The sequence below is a fragment of the Tauraco erythrolophus genome, chromosome 7, assembly GCF_009769465.1.
Source record: "Tauraco erythrolophus isolate bTauEry1 chromosome 7, bTauEry1.pri, whole genome shotgun sequence".
Classification (NCBI taxonomy): Eukaryota; Metazoa; Chordata; class Aves; order Musophagiformes; family Musophagidae; genus Tauraco; species Tauraco erythrolophus.
Window position 1 is genome coordinate 2,580,071 of NC_141471.1, and position 20,444 is coordinate 2,600,514.

The following is a 20,444-nucleotide window of genomic DNA, read 5'->3' on the forward strand; positions in this document are numbered from 1 at the left end:
AGGTTTTTTTTTATTATAAGTCTTGTTACTTGACATTGAGTTATTTTTGGACATTTTACAGATGTCAAAGATTTGAGCGCAAATGTCACATCATTATCTGAAATCCTACTGTTTTATAAAGCACTTCCATTCTCACCGTGGGGTAGCTCTTCCATGCCTCCATGTTCAAGTGTTTCCAGCTAAACCTGAGCCATAGGCAATGTTTCATATTAGTTCCCATATGAACTCAAATCCTACCACCAGGTCAGAAGCTTTGATTAAGTTCAGCATGATTATATGAACCAAACATTTTGTGGTTCTCTCTCATCGCTAATTACAACCTCCTTTGCGGTGGGTGATACTCCGTAAATAACACAGGAACGCACCTGGTGAGCACCAAGGTGCTGATTCATGGCAAATCTTTTGGACTCAGGCTGGCACTAGTCTGTTCACATACCTGGAAATTTGCTGATCAGTCTGAAAATGCAGATTATCAAGTAAGTTGCATAAGGCTGTCTCCCACCTCAGAATACTGCAGGGCAAGACCTCTAGAAACCTTTGGACTAATCTCATAAAAGGTAAAAGCAAATAGCAGATTTCTGGGATCAATAATCACCTTGCCATTTATTCAAGGACAGAGTTGTACGTTGAAGTCTAAGCCTTTCAAAATCAAAAGTTGGGCTCCTACGCTTTTCTTTGAAATGGTTTCAGAAAAATCAGAAGTCTAGCTTAAAGATAAAAACACATTACTTTTCAGGTTTCTGAACATAGCCACAAGCAAGGCTAGAATTTTATTTGCTTAATGAAAACATACATAAAAGATGGAATTCTGGACTAGATCATTAGGACGTTTCATATTTCTTTAATTTCCAATGGAATAACTGTGAATTTCATTTATGAGAACACTGCTTTAGATTATTTCTGTGTTCTTCACTTCTCTGCTTAGATGTGTCTGAATTGTGTTCCTGGGTGACAAGACTGCAATATTCACCCATGAGCACGGATAAGATAGAAGTTGGTAATGCACAGAAATAACATCAGACCTTAGTGAAAGCACTTGGTAGATGCTTAAAGTTGGGTTGGGAATCAGAGATAGTAGCTGAAAACAATAAAGTTGCAGAGGTTTTGTCTGCCTCAGATCCAGCATCTGTGCAGGGCGTTGACTGGGGGATAAGGTGATTTTTCTCCACAAGTGTGTAAATATATCAATGAAAACACTGCAATTCTTTAGGAAATTCTGCTAAATAGCATATTGCCGTATGTGTTTGGATTACAGGCTAATGTCTTCCTTGTTCTTTGCTTTTCCTCTCCTCTTTTTCAGTCTATTATCGAACTCATGCATCTTAAGTGCAAATGTCATGGCCTCTCAGGCAGCTGCGAAGTGAAGACCTGCTGGTGGTCTCAGCCAGACTTCAGGGTCATCGGTGACTACCTCAAGGACAAGTATGACAGCGCTTCTGAAATGGTGGTGGAAAAACATCGGGAATCCCGTGGCTGGGTCGAGACTCTCAGGCCCAAATACAACTTCTTCAAGGCTCCAACTGAGAAGGACCTGGTTTACTACGAGAACTCACCAAACTTTTGTGAGCCCAACCCTGAGACAGGTTCCTTTGGGACCCGTGACAGGATCTGTAATGTCACTTCCCATGGGATTGATGGTTGCGACCTTTTGTGCTGCGGCCGCGGGCACAACACAAGGACTGAGAAACGTAAAGAGAAGTGTCACTGCATCTTCCACTGGTGCTGCTACGTCCGCTGCCAGGAGTGCATACGAGTCTACGATGTCCACACGTGCAAATAAAGCAGGCAAAACCCTTTGCTGGGCTCCAAGTGGAGATACGGATTCGAGCCTACTTCCTCTGAGGTTGCAGACGTGAGAGAAGTCTACTTTTTTGATATTAAAAGAATAAAAACTTTAAAAAAGGCTAAAACTGGTTGGATAGAATAGGTCTAATGACTTCTGGGCTATCCCAAGGTACATCTGGCAGTCACACAAGTTATGACCCAGCGATGCCTTCTGTAGGAGACAGTGGTTTTTCAACCAGTCGACAACACAGAGCTGGAAAGAAGAGCATCAGCAAAAGCATGAATTTGCTCTGCTCTCACCCACCTGAAGTGACTCGTGTGATTAAGTGTCCTTTGAAAGACTTGCATCTTCCTAAGTATCTCCTTTTCCCTCAGCCAGGTGGAGGCTGTGTTGGACAGCAGCAGCACTAGGCTTTCTGACATCTATCTACATACCCAAATGATCAGACTCTGTATAATATGAGAAAAGACAACAGCAGCAAAAGAAATAAAAGCAGATAAATTAATGATTTTTTTTTTTTAAAAAAAAAAGCAAATCCTCCTTTGCTTTTGCCCTGGAGCCAGAGAAGTCTACAAATATATAATAGAGCTGTAGAGTGGGCAGGTTCTTCGTATGAACTTTTTGGCTTCTGCCACTTTTGACATAGGATGCAGTGACACCTGTAGAGAGAGAAGGAGGGAGAAGGAGAGGGAGAGAAAGAGAGAGAACTGCTGATGGTTTCCTGCAAATGTCCTCTTGGCACACAGGTGATGTGCACAGTACGGAAAAGTTCAGCAGCTGATATCTGAAGTAAAGAGGACTCAGTGTGAGCGTTGAGAAGGAGACAGTCCCACCAAGGGAGATGTTACTCCAGCTGTGGTCCCAGTACGTGGCTGAACCAACAAGCCTTCCTTGGAAACATGCGGTGCAGAACAAGTCTCCTGGGGCTGGACACTCACTGCTGGGCATAGGACATCCAACTCCTCAGCATCCCGGCTTGTTCCCATAGAGGAAGAAAGGGAAAGTGTTTACCCCTCCCACCTCGTTAGAGAACGCCGTCACCAACAGTGGAAAGTGCACTTAGTCTATCCACTCTCTGCACCTCATGCAAGCTTCCCTCGGGCACTTAGCAAAACCCTTAGACCACAAGTCTGTTGGGAACACGACTCTGAAGGACTGCTTGTCACCTATTAATTTACATGATGGTGAACCAACCTACCACCACCCCCCACAAACTGGACCAGTTACAGACTCGAGCCAAATTTTGTTTCACATCTAATTTCTACAGCCATTCCCATCCCTAAAAGTGGCACAGATGAAAATGCACAAAACCCAGACTCTGAACCAGCTCAGAGTTTTGGGCAAGTTTGGACACAGAGTCAAATATCAACTTTGCAGCGCTGCCCCATCTCTGCTGTTCACCACTGACTCTCCGTCTTTGCATGCTGCTCAACTTCTGATTTCAGATCAGGATTACCAGTTTACAGAAACAGCTCTCACCTCCTCCATGGGCATCAGAGCTTCCTTCAGCCACGTGGGTATCAGGCGAGAATCTCAGCCCATCACCTTGGTATTACAGCACTGTAACTCTGCTTGAATTATTCCTGGTCAATACTCCTGGTAATCAAGCATGGAGTTGTAGCCTGTTTAGCCTCAGATCACTTGTCCTATGTCCTCTTTTCCTTACCAATACCTTTGGGTTCCTATCTTGGGAAAAGGACAATGGATTGGCATTTTTTCTTTCTCTTCAGTACAGGAAGGGAAATGCAGTGCGATCTAACTCCCAGTGACCCGTAAGAGTCTTTTCATGGCAGCGTAATCATGGCTGTTGGCTAGTTCCCACTTGGACATCTATGTAGAGAAATCAGAGTGCTCTTCTCTCCCTGCATGTCAGCTTATTCCCGGAAACCAAAGGAAGGAGTATGCAGAAGAGGCAGGGAATAAACAGAGCTTAATCCCATTAGAGAGAAAACAGGAGGAAATGATGCCTCCAAGGGTTGACTCTGAGTCATGGCGTCTCCTGGGACTACTCCTAGGCTGGTGCAGTTTATGCATCACTCATTTATCTCAAGGCTATGCCCAAGGGCACGAGTAAGCTTTGCGTATTGATGGAGACACTTCTGTCAACGCTCTGCAAAAAAAGCTGCAATGAAATGGGAGCAGAGGCACAGAAGACAGGGAAGGAGAGAGGAAGAGATCAAGAAAGACAAAGAAAAAAATGAGGAGAAAACCAATCAATCATAACTGTACATGAAAACATTGCACCTGAAGGATGGCCACACACCAACTGGTAGAAAGTGTCATATCGCTAACAAATGAGAGAAAGATGGACCAAGTAACGGATGCACAACTGATTTTTTTATAATACAGTCTGGGAGAAAAGGAAAATCTTATCATTATGGCAAGTAGAGAAGGAAGCCCCTGCAGGGGGAAATTGCCATGATAATCAATATTCAAACACAAGCTGTCAAGAAAGCTGAACAAAACCACGTATGCGGTGGAGACATGGATAAACTGGAAAAGACGGGACAAGGGAAGATACGTCTGATTTCCTTACTATGATGGAGTGCTAGCAGTCACAGCAAGAGATGTTAGACACGTCCCACCAGGTACTTTTGTCAATGAATGGTGCCTCAGCTGCAAGGATGCAAATAAATCATTGCAGGTCACAGTCTCTGTCGATCCATTGACTTCAGCAGGGTCACACCCACAAGTAATTTTACCCCGATATTTTTAAGCAAGGTGGTTTCAAACACGTTCTCTTATACCATTCTAGTGAAGAAACGGGTTGAAGGATTTGACTTCCATGCATGGGAACTGGACTCTGACGCCAGCCCATCCACAACATGCTAACAGCCACCATTCCTGCTTTTGCACCAGGACCAAGCCCAGCATCACTAGCAGGTGAAGCTCTTTGGGAAGCATGGGGAAAAAAATATTACCAAACTAGGCATTTGCTGAGCAATTGCCTCTTAAGGTGAACAAGCAGATTTTGACTGCAGCAGTGGAATTTATTTCATCTGACCGTGTCATCTAGTCTAAGCTATTTATCTAGTTTTCTGCTAGGATCAGTGGCAAGAAGCAAACAAGTCCAGAAGGTGATTCATCATAGCCTAGGATGATATCTAAGCTATGTTTGGTAAATTGCCCTCTGGATGTACCTCTGTCTTTCCTCCGACTTTAGCTGATGAGCTCATACTAGATGATGAGCTTGTAGATGGGTACAGTCTGATGATGTGAAGTCCACCATGAGTCAAGGAGGTGAAGCTACAATCTGATCATCAGCTGAGATGGGCTGGAAGTTGTACTCCTTAATTCGAAGCTGGGGTCAGGCTTGAAACAGCTCAGTGGTTGGGGACTTCTGCCCCATTCAAGGGATTTTTAACAAAGCCTATGCATACTGGTTCGGTTTTATTATGTAATTAGTCATCCTCTGTGATGACAACATGTAAGGGTTTGAACAGCTGCTACTAAAGCCAGTGAAAAATGCCTGTGTGAATTCTGTTAATCACCCCAAGTGCATCCGAGGGTCCTAGTCCCAGGTCTGACTCTGCCTACTCATGAGGAGGGAAGAGGGAGAGCCTGCTAGGGGTCTGGGAGCATGCTGAGTGCACGTGCTAGGCCTGTGTCTGACCCCATGGAGAAGGGACTTGGGTCATGATTCCCTAATATACCTGATTTCAAGAAGTGTCTTTGGAAAACTAAGATCCCACTTCACTGTCTACACTAGATTTCTCAAGTCAAGGTTGCCACTGTAATGACATGAAATATTGAGTCGATGAGTGAAGTGTCATCCCTCTTTATACATCATCATGCCTACACTTTGCCTCATTTAGGAGATGGTCTAAACACAATACAGACCCTCAGGTTCTTCTGAGGCTTCTTTTGCCTCAGGTTCTCCCATTCTGTGAAAATGGTAGGGCCTTCCTTATGGAGGGAACTTAGGGTTTCACTCATTAAAATAAGCATCTGGTGGCATTTTAGGTGCCCTACAATATCCTATGGGAATCCCGCTGTTGCTTCAATGACACAGGACTCCCACAAGTCTTAAACCTGGTCAGATATGTCAGAGACTGTAGGATGTCCAAAATGACACGAGATGACTATGTGTAGACAGCTGAATTGTGCACTTGTCTGAAAACGGTTTTCTGACAAAACTTCCTCTCCACCTCAGTTGAGCTGGGTAATGCATCAGTCTAAATGCAAAAGGAAAAAATCATTAATTTCCCACAAATGGGAGCCAGCCAACTCAACCTCCGTGATCCATGGTGCTCTTCCCTTCAGCCTTCACTTCTGATGAGGTTTGTCCTCAGGCAGATGGTTTGTATCAAGGACGTGTCTGACAGTACCTGGGAAAAGGGAGAAGATATCATCCAACCAAGTAACACAGATGTAAAAAATAAAAATAAAAAGGGAACATAATTCTATCCTCTTACATGCTGCTATCCAGCTTTTCCTTTAGCTGAACAGATGGGTCTGATGGTCCCCATCAGTTCTACATCCAACCTCATTAAAGACAGCGGCGTTACCTGCGAGGGGTGAATTTGACCTCATCTCTTTTCTTTCTATGAAAGAAATGGAAAGTTTAGGAGTTTTTTTCTTGATGTTTTGGTTTAGTTTTAGAATTTGGGGGCTTCTCTTTCTCAGAGAAAAGAAAAATATGGGGAGGGAAATGCATGACATTTTCTATTACTTGACCCTGATGTATCTCTTTTGGCTAAGTGTCATGATCAACAGTGACAGTCTTCTCCAATGCATTCTGAAGTCTCCAGAATTGTTTCCGCTCCTTATGTGGGGCTTCATGTGCAGAACGAAAGCACTCAGGATTTAAACTTTGGAGGGGACTGCAGGGACAATCACACCGCAAAATGCAATATGGTACAGAAATCTCTGGGTCAGCACCAACCACATCAGCCCTGCAGACAGAAGTGCTGCAGTCTTAGCTGAGCATTGCAGGATTTCTGTATTAGTAAACCTCAGAAAGTTATTTCTTCTGACACTCTAAAATATTTTTGAGTTTTCAGTGCATTCAGATATATCGCCACAGAGATGTCCTTGGATTATACATTTGTCATGTGTGTTCATACATTTGTCATGGAATCATAGAATGGTTTGGGTTGGAAGGGACCTCAAAACATCATCCAGTTCCAATCCCCCTGCCATGGGCAGGGACACCTTCCACTACACCAGGTTGCTCAAAGCCTCATCCAGCCTGGCCTTGAACACTTCCAGGGTCATGCCCCACCCTTAAATTCAAATACAGGACAAACAGCTTTGGGTCACTTTTGTAGCTCCAAGGAGAAGTTTCAGCGCTGAAAATCTGGGATTTTATGTTCTTGGGATATTCAGGGTTTTAACATAAGCACTCTGCGGGAGCTAGGAGTTGTGAATCCAGTCCTAGGATCTGCACTATGGAAATTACTCCAGGCTTCACTTGATGCCTTAATGATATGCTTTGGGAAGATAAAATAAGGCCATGAAGAGGCACCAAATCAAACTGCCCTGCAGACACCAGCCCTTGCACCTAATTAAGTAGGCTGCCCATAGGAAAATGATTCCCAGCTCTTCCAGAGACCTGCTCCAGAGCTGAGGCTGCTGAGAAGGCAATGCTCTGCGGTTGGTGACGTAGCAAAGGAGTGGAATGTTCGCTCAGATCTATCAGTCATGTGCTCAAGCAGTTGTTTGGATGAGAAGCTGTAGAGAGAGCATTAGACAATGAGAGAGAAGGTGGGCTGGGTGGGAGGAAGTCCCATCTCTTCTTCACAGCTATATGTTTCCTGTTTCCTACTGCCCTTCAAGCTAAATCTTGGCTGTTATAATAGGGATTTCTTAGTACAGGAGAACCTCTTTTCTAGGTTTTCCCTCTCTCACAGCAGTGGGATCTGGCATCTTCCTGAATTCTTTTCTTAGTGGCTTAGCCCCCCATGCTCATGTTTCCTGCCCTTCCTGTGTGCTCCAACAAAAGCTACTGATCTGTAGTTCATCACTGCTCAGGGAGAGGACAGGACCCTCCTGCCTTCAGCCTCTGTTAACCACTGCAGGGTGCAGATGCTTCTGTTTGGTGGGAAGCAGAGGCTCCTGTGGCCTCCATTTGGAGAAAGAGGTGTTTAGTCCTCATTCCCGAGGCTGCCAGTATCTTCATGGACTTGGGCAAGTCATTCTGCGCTCACTTCGCTGTAGTTTCTGGGGATGTCTTTGCAGTGGTACTTGGGGTGGGCTTCAGAAAACAAAGTGAGATGCTTAAATACAGACATCTACATGTGAGCTAGGTGCTTGAACTCCCATACAAGCCCAATGATGGGCTCCATTTGCCTAAACATAGTGTCTAGGGCTGAATTGAATTATTGAAGATAGGTATCTAGAGCCATTTAGGATGTTCCAGGGTATCCCACTGGGTCCTAGAAGCTGCTCTGGAAGAGTGTGGGTTTCCCTGAAGTCCCATGGTGTATCTGACAGCTCCATGTAGATGCTTCAGAAACCCCAGGGCATCTCAGATGGCAATAGATGCCTGTTCTTGAGCCACTAAGTTGAGCTCCTAGTCAATAAGCAGTGGAGGCTAGAGAACAATTCAGCTGGCCAAAAGTAAGTGTCCAGTGTAGGACAAGCTGAACCACTTTCTGAACCTCACTGACAGCGCTGACTAGATCTCCATCAGATATGGGTGTTTAGATGTCTAACACACACGGAGGCACATACTTAGGGACATCTACAAGTGTGTGTCTTAGTCTACGAGCTAGATCTCACTCCAGATACTTAACTCTCATGTCTTTAGAGACTTTAAGATGGAAAACTGTGTATGGGCTCAATTCTGCTCTCATTTAAACTGGTATAAATCGAGAGACATCATTTCTATAATGCCAGACTTAGAAGTATATCAAAGGAAGCAGAGGGTAGACCTATTCTGTAAGAATAATTATTTGATTCCACTTTACTGACTGGTATGTAATGAGTTTGACTCCAAGGGAGCATCTCTGCTCTTCCTGTTGATGAGCACATAATGAAAAGGGGCAAGTCTCACCAAGCCATCTACAGGCAAAATCCTGCTGTTATGTGAATATCATCCAAATAGAGAAAGCTCCTGAAGCACAACAGTCACAAGGGTCTTTCCCACATGACTGGGTCTCTTCCTCTGTCTCTGTAGACCATGCTTTCCTTGTATATGTTCTGTGGGCCAAGGGAGGTCTTGGACAGCCCTGCATGGAACTGGAGAGTGGGGAAGGTGTGAGGAGATGCTTTCCTCTTTTTCCTTTATTTTCCAAGTTTCTTCTTCTTATTTATTAGTATTTATTTATTTCTCACTACTCATTCCACTCCACCAAAACCCCTGAAGGCATGTCTGCTACAGGCATAGGCTAGCAAGCAGCAGAGTGTCACCCATGTTTTTGAGGGAAGGCACCATCTTGTCAGGGCTCCTTCCCAACATACACTTGCCACTCGCTGCTACCACTTGGAAAGCACAAGAGGCTTGAGTCTTTCCAAGGCAGGCTCCCAAAACCTCCCAAATTCTCCTGTATGTGAGGAAATCCTCCCCACTGAGAAGCTTGGTTCCCACTGGTGCATGTTGCTCCAGATCTGGTTGCCCCACTGCCCCCCTGTCCCCGACTGACTGCAGCTCAGCCTTACGCTTCTTAATCTCAGTGGAGACCCACTCAATCTATCTCTTATGGCATCGCTTTCTGTCACTCCCAGGCCAAAACCTGCCCGAACAAGACCTGTCGTAGCTTTGGACTATCTGACGAGCCCACCAGCAGTGTGGAAGACATAAAACACAGCCCTGTAGCACCCCAGGGGATTCCCTCATGGTACAAAACATGCTTGTCCGGCAGTCAAGGACAAGTATCTTCTTGTGGGTGGGTTTTTTCACTATTGCTTTCCCTTCCCACAGACTGTCTGCCTGATTACATCGCCTTCTTCAAAGCTACATCACTGTCTGTAACCCTTCCCCAGCCTGCCCCTGCCCTCACCCCACCTAAGCACCCCTTTGTACAGATTGCATGTATGATACGACCTGAAATTCCAAAGCTATTGTACAAAGTAGGATTGTCACCTTTTTTTTCTCAGTATTTTGTTAAGTCTGATGATTTTTTTTATGATTATTTATTTTATGAATAAATGTATATATTAGTAAGAGTATATATTTGCGGAAATAACTCATCGGGACAGTGTTGTTGCTCTGCTGTTGTGCTTGTGACCTCATTGGCTTTTACTCTATTTTCTACTGACAGCACACTAGCGATGTCTTGTAACTGTTTTTTGTTACCAGTTAAGTTTGATAGATGTGTTAACTTTATAATGAAAATTAAAAAAAAAAAAAAAAGCATTAATTTTAACCTGTGTTTTGGTATTTTTCCCACCTTTCCACAGTTCTCATGGGATGGTATTTCATATCATGGGCTGAAATACAGCTGGGGAGAAGTAGGGAACAAATATGTCTTCCTCTTGTAGGACAGGAGTTGTGTGCTTTGGAAAAAGAGATACCACCTGGGTTGGCATCATTTAACTCATGCCAGCTGCTGTGGTAGGTGGCAACCCAATTATGAGTAAAACATACACTTAAACTGCCACAAGTCCATTTCTCAGCTGAGCATCACTAGGACAGGGATTCAGTTTCCCTCCACGGGTCCAGCTGCAAGGTAGAAAGGCAACCAAAAGACACACATCTTGCTTCAAAACCTGGGAAGGACAAAGACCAACCACACGCCTACTCACGGCTGAGAGTTGGTAGATGGTGAGACACCCTTTCTCCAAAGCAAAAAAAAAAAAGCCTGACATAGGCAAGACATCACTTTGCACGATGCCCCTGGAAGGCTGTAATAAATTTTGTCTTAGTTCTGCCATTTCCTGCCATTTTCTTCCTCTATTAGGTTGGAAGCCCATTAGGTATAGTCATGCAACCACTAAGGCTGTAATCATGCTGGGAAAGGGCATAAACTGCAGGGACTGAGCATCAGGATACAATTAGGGGAAGACACTGTTGACAGACAAGATGAGGGAACCCATGTTGTTCCTTTCATTGGAACCTACCATGGTTGGTCTTCCATTGCACCTACCATGGCTAGCATGGACTGTGTACAGAGAAATCTACTCCCAAAATAAATGCTGTAAAAGCCTTTCCCATTCCTCTGTCCTTACTGAGGAAAAGCATCCTCATGAAACAGGCTCGTTTGATTCAGAAAGCAGCACAACTTCTCCTCGACACGTTGAGTTTGACTGGATTGGCTGCAGAGGTGATGGGTTGGTTGCAGGGGTGATGGGTTGGCTGCAGAGGTGACAGGTTCACTACAGAGGTGATGGGTTTGTTGCAGAGAGGATGGGTTTCCTGCAGAGGAGATGGCTGCAGGCATACAGAGCAGCATTTCCAGGTGCTCTGTACCTGTTCACCTCCCATCCCAGCAATACAAACAGAAACAGATCAAATCCCACAGGTCTTCTTGTGGCCTTCTCCATTCACTTAGGAAATATTAAAAGCCACCCAGCTTTATCCCTCATAGACCAGGCATTTCCCCTAAGCTCATTCTTGATGACTCCTTTATAGTCAATGGAGGGATTTGAGCACATCCAGAAATTTATCACACTTATTTAGAACATAGACCTTAGCTGGTATAAATCATAGAATCATAGATCACAGAATGGTTTGGGTTGGAAGGGACCTCAAAGATCATCCAGTTCCAACCCCCCTGCCATGGGCAGGGACACCCTCTACTACACCAGGTTGCCCAAAGCCCCATCCAATCTGGCCTTGAACACTTCCAGGGATGGGGCATCAACTTCTCTGGGCAACCTGTTCCAGTGCCTCACCACCCAAAACCACCTTCCAGAGACATCTGTTTTTCTACAGAGACTCTAAATGAGCACATCTATAAACAACAAAAAAAAAGCACCTTGCCTATGAGAAGAAATTGGGAGACAAGTGGCATACTGTGGTGCCCCAGACAAAATATTCCCCCCTCAAACACACACCCACACCTTGCTTTGAATGACACAGGTCAAACATCTCGGAGAGCTTTCAGCATACCGGACTCAGCATATTTTCCAGAAATAAATGATAAACATTCTTATTAAAGAGCACTTGAGATAAGCTTATTTGTCAAGCTGTGTTGCCTGCTTCACCAGGTTCGAGCAAGAGCCTTTTTTTTTGGCTTAAACAGGAAAAACCAAGAAATGAGTGGACACCTCAGTTGCTCTTACCTTACACATGCTATTAACCCCTACAGACTCTTTTATGAACTAAAGAAGAAAATCTAGTTTTGATAATTCATCGCTGCCCCATGACCTCATCTTTTCACCATTAGAGAAACTGTAGAAGTCCTTTCTTTGGCAAAACAGCCCTTTTCCTCTCTACAAGTAGTCAGCACTACTTGTGGTCACATTTAGCCATGACGGTGGGCTTTGCTCATGACGACCTAGCTTATAGAAGTCACCTAAAACTGTTCCACTACCAATTAGAAACTATTTGACACGTAGAACCAAGAGACTAACCTCATTCTCAAGCACAATCTAAGGATCGATGCGCACACAGGTCTTGACGAAGAGAGGTAATTAGGCACCTTGTCGCTTCCTTGTAATCAACCCAGCTGAGAGCTTAACATTTCTTTGAGAAACAGTGCACTGAACTTGGCCAAGGTTTGGTTCCCAGCAAAGAATCAGTACTGACTAGACTACTCCTAAGCAAAACCGTGGCCAGGTTCACATGCCACATTGCTGGTAGTACTGTACCATTTCTCCTGACTGCTTTCCATGCACAGGCGTCCCAGTCGCATACAAACAAGCAACTCAAACCAGTTTGGGATGTGCCAGATCCACTGCATATGTATAAATTGGTCTGTACACGCAGAGTGAGCCCAAGGCTTCTGAGAGCCCCCAGAATCCCTGCGCACCAGTCTGGTGGAAATAAACTACCCATAGTCAGACAAATCTGCATGTGAACGAGGCATCCAAAGTCTTTACTAACTTGCAGACTTGCTACACAGGCTTCACTGATTACAAGGGGTGGGATTCAACTCACAGGCACAAACACACAGATGTCGGTGCCCATGGAACCACAAATAGGCATATCGATTCCCTCTAGGCATTTCAATCTGGAGTATCCTGCCTGTCCTCCAGATGCTGTTCCAGAACATCCACGGGTCTCCTGCAGGTCTGTGTCATGTCTGACAGTGCCAGGAAGATGTCTCAGACACCCAAAGATACGTCAAAAGGCACTAGACACTTTAGTTGAGGGAATTGAGTCCAGTTTATCTGAATTTGAGGTCTGACTTTCAGATTCCCGTTATTGTGAGCGACGTCTAGAGTAGGATTAATTTCACACTAAGGTCTGAGTGCTGCCTTAGATCACGTAGGGCATCTGCAATATCATATGGGCTCGGCATATATAATGCTACAGACCCTTTAGGAGATCCATGTCCTCCTGGATTGGCAGGGGGATACCCAGAGGAATTACCCTAAGATACCTAAATCGGACGGGATGCCTGTGTTTAGGCAAGAACATTGAAACTTTGATCTCCACTGGTTGTAATGGGAAGTTAGACTCTCCAAGCACATGCAGGCAGCACAATACATATTGCTGCCTGAATTTAGATGTCTTAATCTGCAAGTTGAATCCCGCTTGAGCAATCAGTCCAATATAGCATCCTTTGAAGCTGCAAAAACCAGCTGAAAGCAATTCCTGACCAGCAGCTAACCAGGTCATAAAGAAATAAGCCGTGACCCAATATAATTTGAAAGCTTTGCCATCTCATTGCTACCCAGCCTGGCTTTGGAATTTGCTTACCGATCTCTTTTATTTGCAGGTGTGGATTTTTTTTTCCCTGTTGTACAGTCATTTGGAGGCACGTAGCCAGATTTGCATTCCACAGGGCTACAATCCGGTCTGGGATTTGCCCGCGAGTGTCAACAGGTGAAGTGTTAACTAATGAACTTGGTGGTAGTGTTAAGGTGAGGTCAGCTCAGTTTCTCTGGATGTTGGTTTCGTGCAAGGACCGCAAGGTTAAACAGACTTTAACAGTGATCTAAAATAGATCCATGCTCTGGACGTCACCCTTTGAAACCTTGTTCCATTCTCCCTGGTCCGTGCACATCCAACACTCTAAATTTTATCTGTTCTTTTGTCAAAAAGGAGGTGCAGCAAGGCTGTGTTGGGTATGTCTCACCCAGCATCTGAACTCTGAGAAATAAAGTGTCACTACGATTTTTTCTTCTGGGATATGTGAGGCCATGGTCATTCTCAATTTTGCAGCGTTGGTGTGTGTGGGAAACAGTGGTGGTAGTGGTGGGGTGTCAACTTATAGCGGGAATTTCTTTCATGCAGGCATCCAAGGAGACTCTTGAACCCCTGTTTTTTCTGTCCTAATCAATGCTGTTGGGTTATGCAGGCAGCGTCTTTCATCCTGGGAATATCAAGGTCTTTATGCAAAATGAGATAGCTTCAGTGAGAAAAGTATCCCAGAACAGTCACACAGCAAGGACAACTGGCAGCATATGGAAATCCATGGGCAAGCCTCCCTTCCTATCAGACAGACTTAAACCTACAGCCAATATCCTGGCTGAGTCACCAGCTGTTTCTGATTGATAGCTCCAGCCTAGTCTTGAGCAACCTCACCGGAATTCTGTTTTCAACAAACTGCTGTTTTCCAGAGAGAAAATGCTTCCTCTGAAATCACTGCTCCCTCTCTGTTCCTCATACTGCTCCCTCACAAACGATACACCTGAACTCCAAGTGCTCTCAAAAATAGAGAAGTAACTTGGGTCCCACTCACTGTTTAGACCCAAGTTCATAGTAGAGACTACACAGTAGTCTTTGGCTAGCCAATGTGAATGAAGACGGGTGAGTTTTTTGGCGAAGACTTATCCCTTTGCACGTAGACCATGATGACACACAGCCTCTTCAAACACCTCACAGATGATTTTCTCTTCCATGTTGCTAACCCAGACTAGAATAGCAGATCAGACTTTGCAGAAGATTTCTCTCAGGCATGCTTTCCGCAGCGTCCGTTGGGACAGTAGGGTGTCTCAATGAAGTGGAGAGGGCAGGACAAGTAAATAGTGCTGAAGTGGGTAAGGCAAGGACTTTGGCAGATATTAACAGCTAAATCAATAAGCACACTTGTTACTGGTTCAACCACGGAGTGGGAACACCATCCCCCAAGCAGGGCAATCATGGAGAAGGAGTTTGGCACATGGAGGGCTGGCAAGGAGCTAACCTTTCGACTTGTTAATGAATGATAATTGAGTGGTTCTCAAGAGCTCTGAATAAGTTCCCTGGCTGCCCAGTTGCTGTTACCGGCTGGCAGCGACTGCTCGACACACCTCACCTTAGCAGCAGATGTTGTTCCTGCAGAGGAGAGGATGGTTATACATTAAAAGGCTGCAGACACTCCAAATTCGTATGGAATAAAATGCAACTGAAAGTCTGGCTGTGCAGCTTTGTTGAATTATTTTTTCCTCCCCTTTAATTAGGATGCTTCAATATCTGAGGAACACATTGAGATCCAGATGTTATTGTTATTGCGATGGTCTCAATCATACTCATCTTGTGACGATGTTTCTGGTGCTCATCCTGGCTGAAGACCACTCCTAGTGCTAAGCGATGTGCAAATACAGAACAGGGTGGTGGACCCTGTCCTAAAGAACTTCCAGTCCAATCAGTCTGTTTCTACCTAACCCTATTTACACCTGTCAGTGATGCTGGTAAATAAAAATAGCTCCTAGCCATTCCTGCAGGCTGCCGGAGCCAGTTTGCCTGTAGACACAACAACCATACCCAAGGAAGCCACAGAGAGACCTATCAAGCAGACGTCTTGCAAGTCATCTGAATGCAAAAATAACATCAAGTTAGTAAGAGCAACAATGTCTGGTTTAACTAGAGGAAAGTGAGGTCCACGTTTCAGCATCATTTATCAGACATGTTGTGTCAAGGAAATTACTTTTTTCACTTGTGGCTTGCAATTAGTACAAGCCAATAAAAAAAGTTACAGTTCTGCTAGCTCACCAAGCATGTGGTTATACTTTGCTGGCATAAAGAAAATGGGAACTGCTCTGTAAGCAGAGGCCATAGGGTGCAAGCTGGCATGATCTGCAAAAGAAATCCTTGGAGCAGCCAGGCCTGGGGAGACAATAAGGCTGAGAGGTGATTATAGAACAAATATCCACCATTTCTCATAATATTAAAACTGGGAGACATCCACTGTAATTAGTGGGTCAAAAATAACACAAAAGGGTGTTTCTTCTCATGGGACATAGTTTGACAGTAGAAATCTCTGCCACAAGAGCTGTGGATATTTAAATTTACCTGAGTTTAAAAAGCCACTAGACAAAATTCACCGCAGAAAAATGCATGAGGAGTTTTTACAACCAAAGATACAACTCCTCAACCAGAAATCCCAGCTGGGGTTTGCTGGGAGTTGAGCATATGACAGTGGAAGTATCACCCTGTGTTTGTCCCGTTCTTCTGCTCAGAGACAGAGGCAGGAGACACCAATGCAACCTGCTCTCTGATCCAGCACAGCCGATGGTATGTTCATCAACACGTAAATGCCCATGAAACAAACCTGGGAGGAACTAATATCCTTTCTACACTTCAGGAGGGAATGACTTTCAGGGAAAAGGTGATTTATTCTTACAGACAGGCTAAAAAACCTGAAGACAGGGGTAATTTCACTTAACTTAAAAAAAGATCAAGAGTCTGACAAATCATTACAGCCAACGGAGAGAAGGGGACATGTTCAGCAGATGATTTGCATGACCAACCTTGGGTGTTTGTTTTAAAAGATGAATCTCACCCTAGGGGTGACTCTTCTCTCCCTTGACTACAAAGCAAGCCTGGACTGACTAACTTGGACCTGGGCATTTGACTTTTAGAGGTATAAGTTAGGGCTGATGAAACCCTCTCAAAACTGCAAACCTCACCTTAAATTTGCAGGAAACTCAGCTGTGAGGTAGAACATAGAAAAAGTACTAAAACAAAAAGGCATTAAACACTAAAGAAAATGCACATATATTTCAACATCGTTTTCTATGGGCTAACTAAATTTTGGCACCAAAATTTCCTTTAAACCCCTTAGGTTTACATGCCAGCTCTTGGCCAAAAAATAGTTCTCTCTGAGAAGTCTACACTGTTTTCCATAACAAGGAAAAGCTCTTGATAATCACAGGACCTGAAGAGTGAAGGCCTCTTCTAACCAGGGAGAAACTTGAAGCTGAAGACACCAAAGCAAATTTCATTTCTGAACAAAAAATGGCCTTAATATCTGTTTAGATCGTGAAACAATATATCCTTAATGGGAGTAATCTGAACAGACTCTGCTCAGCTGCTGAAGGAGCACAAAAGGTTTGAGTCGAGTCAGCTGGATTTTGACTCTGTGGTTGTGAGGAATCTAGATAGTTCGACCCTAGAAGTCATCTTGCTAAGCCTTCCTTAGCAAGGACTCTTTAAGAGTATGCCAGCAATGGTGAGTGGACTCCTCCTTTAGATCCAAAGTCATAAGAGCTGTTGTCTTCACTTCCACAAGAGAAGGTCTTCCCGTCAGATTCAGAAGTTGGTTGTAAATCCAGATTGGGGTTGATTTTGAAGAGTAAATTTAAGGGCTGTGACTCCACAAGTGCCACAAACTCAACACATACTGCAGTTTTTGAAGAAAAATATTAATGTGCTGTGCAAAAAGAAAGAAAATGCTTTGGGGCATTTCGTTCCTCACCTGCTGTAGACTGACTACTAAGAATAAAACAGTCTATCCCATTGGGAACAGAAGTTAGTCACAATTTATGGGGACAGAGGAAATTGCACTTACTTATTCCTCATCCATGATCTCTTAGTGTCAGAAATGTGCAATTTCTCCTTGTGTTTGGAATACTCTAAAATGTCAAGCTGGCACTATAGTCTCTATACCGAAAACTTCTCAAAATAAATAGGAGGAAAATGTTGCTTTGGACTCCAGATCGCTTGAGTATAGAGCATTTGAAGGATGAAAACCCTGAAAATCAGCAGTTTGGAGGAACAATGCATATTGGAAATAAGTTCTCTATAGGCTTGTCCTCCATGCTCTGAATTCATGGTCAGATGTTCTTCTTTGACTATTCCACTCCATCTTAGAATCATAGAATCATAGAATGGTTAGGGTTGGAAGAGACCTCAAAGATCATCTAGTTCCAACCCCCCTGCCATGGGCAGGGAAATCCTCCACTACACCAGGTTGCCCAAAGCCTCATCCAACCTGGCCAAATCGTAGACACTCTCCATTTTGAAACCCCTTCATTAAAGGCCATCTCTTCTATAAAGCTCCTCTGATCTCCTAAGTGACCTTCTTAGTACTAATCCTTCAACAGTGCTGTCACGTATAGCCATGGGTAGAAGAAAACTTTTGATTTACAAAGCTCCAGAGAATATTTATTCCAGTCTCCTCAACCTAAAGTGATGCATCAAAATCCACCCCGAAGCAGAGTATCTCTGGGGATGGTGTAAAGCCAACTCCAGGCAGAAGATGTTTGATAAAGACAAGAGTTAGAAACTGTAAATGAGCGTTTTGTCCATATGACTTGAGTTCCATTTTTGTCTTGTTCGCCAGGGGAGCATGGAGAGACATCTGGTGGTTAAATAATTTTCTGCAAGCAAACACATCCTCTTGGGACATGTCTTTGCTACAGGGATGTCCCAAGAACAATGTGTATCTTCAGAGACACCATGCTGTTCGGTTCATTTGAAGCATCACCACGCGCCGCCACATCTCCAACTTCAACAACGAATCTGCCATCTGTTCACTGGGGCAAAAACCATGCCAAAATTGTTTCTGACAAGACAACAAATCTCTTCTTGATGCCTCAAACATTGGATTTCACTGGAAGCTGCTGAAAGGACTAAAATGAACTGGACATATTTGTCATCTCTTACTCCACCGAGACAACGGTAGAATGACTGCGGATTTGAACAGGTGCAAGCGTAGGTCTGTAACATTTGTATAAGCAGCCTCTTGTAACCAGCACTTGCAATTCCTTGTGCTCTAAAAATCTCATTGCCTACCACTTGAGCTCAACAGTCAATACCCTGGGGAAAGCACATTAGCAGTCGCATGAGCATTGTCCTGGTAGAGGACAATGGCCAGCAGGTGTGTATTGTCCCCCACACTGCAATGCCACAGTCACAGTGTTCAGTTATGATGTTCAAACAGAGCCTGAATGCCACAATTATATTGTCTCCATTGTGCTAGGGGCTACAGAATTATAAAAGGGCTCAAATCTCGGAAGTATGTTGCACAGCCTTAGTGCAGCAGAGGTGTGCAATGTAGTTGGTGCTAAGGAGTCTTCCTGCCAGAATGGTCTCAAGAAAATTCTTTTTTTTTAATTTCTCTTAGGGCACAACCAAAGGTTGCCTACTGTGTGTGCACTTAATCATGTGCATTCTGTGCCCCACAGATGTTAAAAATAGATAGGAAGGATAAATAATGTGAAACCCATTTACAGAAGGATAAAAGTATCTTAGGGGAGGTTGCAGAGAAACACGGAGTACCAACAAAATCTTACGAATTCCAGTCCTGGCTTCAAGCCTATATTTCTCAACCCAGCCATCTCTCTGACCTCTCTCATAGAATCATAGAATGGTTTGGGTTGGAAGGAACCTCAAAGATCATCTAGTTCCAGCCTCCCTGCCATGGGCAGGGACACCCTCCACTACACCAGATTGCCCAAAGCCTCATCCAACCTGGCCTTGAACACTTCCAGGGATGGGGCAGCCACAACTTCTCTGGGCAACCTGTGCCAGTGCCTCACCACCTTCAGAGGGAAGAATTTCTTCCTTATATCCAATCTAAATCTCCCCTCTTTCAGTTTAAATCCATTGCCCCTTGTCCTATCACTACACGCCCTTGGAAAAAGTCCCTCTCCAGCTTTCCTGTAGCCCCCTTTAAGTACTGGAAGGCTGCAATAAGATCACTCCGGAGCCTTCTCTTCTCCAGGCTGAACAGCCCCAACTCTCTCAGCCTGTCTTCATAGGAGAAGAAGACATTTCACTTCAGAGAATATCCAAAGGGTGGTGATAAATCAGGTCTTGATTTCTCCTTTTCTTAACAAAACATTGGCTAAAAGAATTTTTTCTCCCACCAGGCTTCATAAGAAGCAATTCTTCTGCACTTGGCAGCAGAGCTTCAGGTGTGGTAGATGGCTGATTAAACACCACAGTCCTCCAAACCAAAAGGTCACTGAAGAGAAGAGCTATAGAATTGAAGAAAAAAAATTACCAAAATGAGCTTCGTTCTTCACTGTTGTTCCACAGTACATTGTTTTCCCATGGTTCTTGGCACCCCAAGAACTGAAGTACAGCACAGAGCTGGTTGGCTATTGCTATCCCTACTTTGCTATGGTATTCACTAAGGTACTCAGATCTGTAATAGCTATTGTAGATTGTAAAGCATCCATCACCAAAAGTGGTCCTGTACTGACCAACACTCTTTGCTCATCTGTGTTGGACAAGGTTTTTAGATCAGCACTTTAGTCAGGTTCAGGCGGCCAAAAGTGACAGCACAATGATGGGCTGACCTACTCACAAGGTCACGCTAGGCAGAAGCGATAAAACCATGACAATAGCTCTCCATGGTTTTCCACCATTTTTTCTTTCAATAGTGAATCAACACTTAGGAAAATTCCCCGGGTCAGTTTTGCCTCAGGCAAGTTGGAGCACTTCTTCATGCCAGGA

General features: G+C 44.2%; 1 protein-coding gene across 1 annotated transcript in view; it reads left to right on the top strand.

The window, feature by feature from the left end:
• WNT3A (Wnt family member 3A) overlaps positions 1-1,780 on the top strand; it is an 89,520-nt gene extending 87,740 nt beyond the window's left edge. The window contains exon 4 of the mRNA XM_086615207.1: positions 1,301-1,780. Within this exon, the coding sequence (XP_086471333.1) occupies positions 1,301-1,780 (480 nt within the window). The remainder of the gene's footprint in view (positions 1-1,300) is intronic.
• The last annotated feature ends 18,664 nt before the right edge of the window (positions 1,781-20,444 follow it).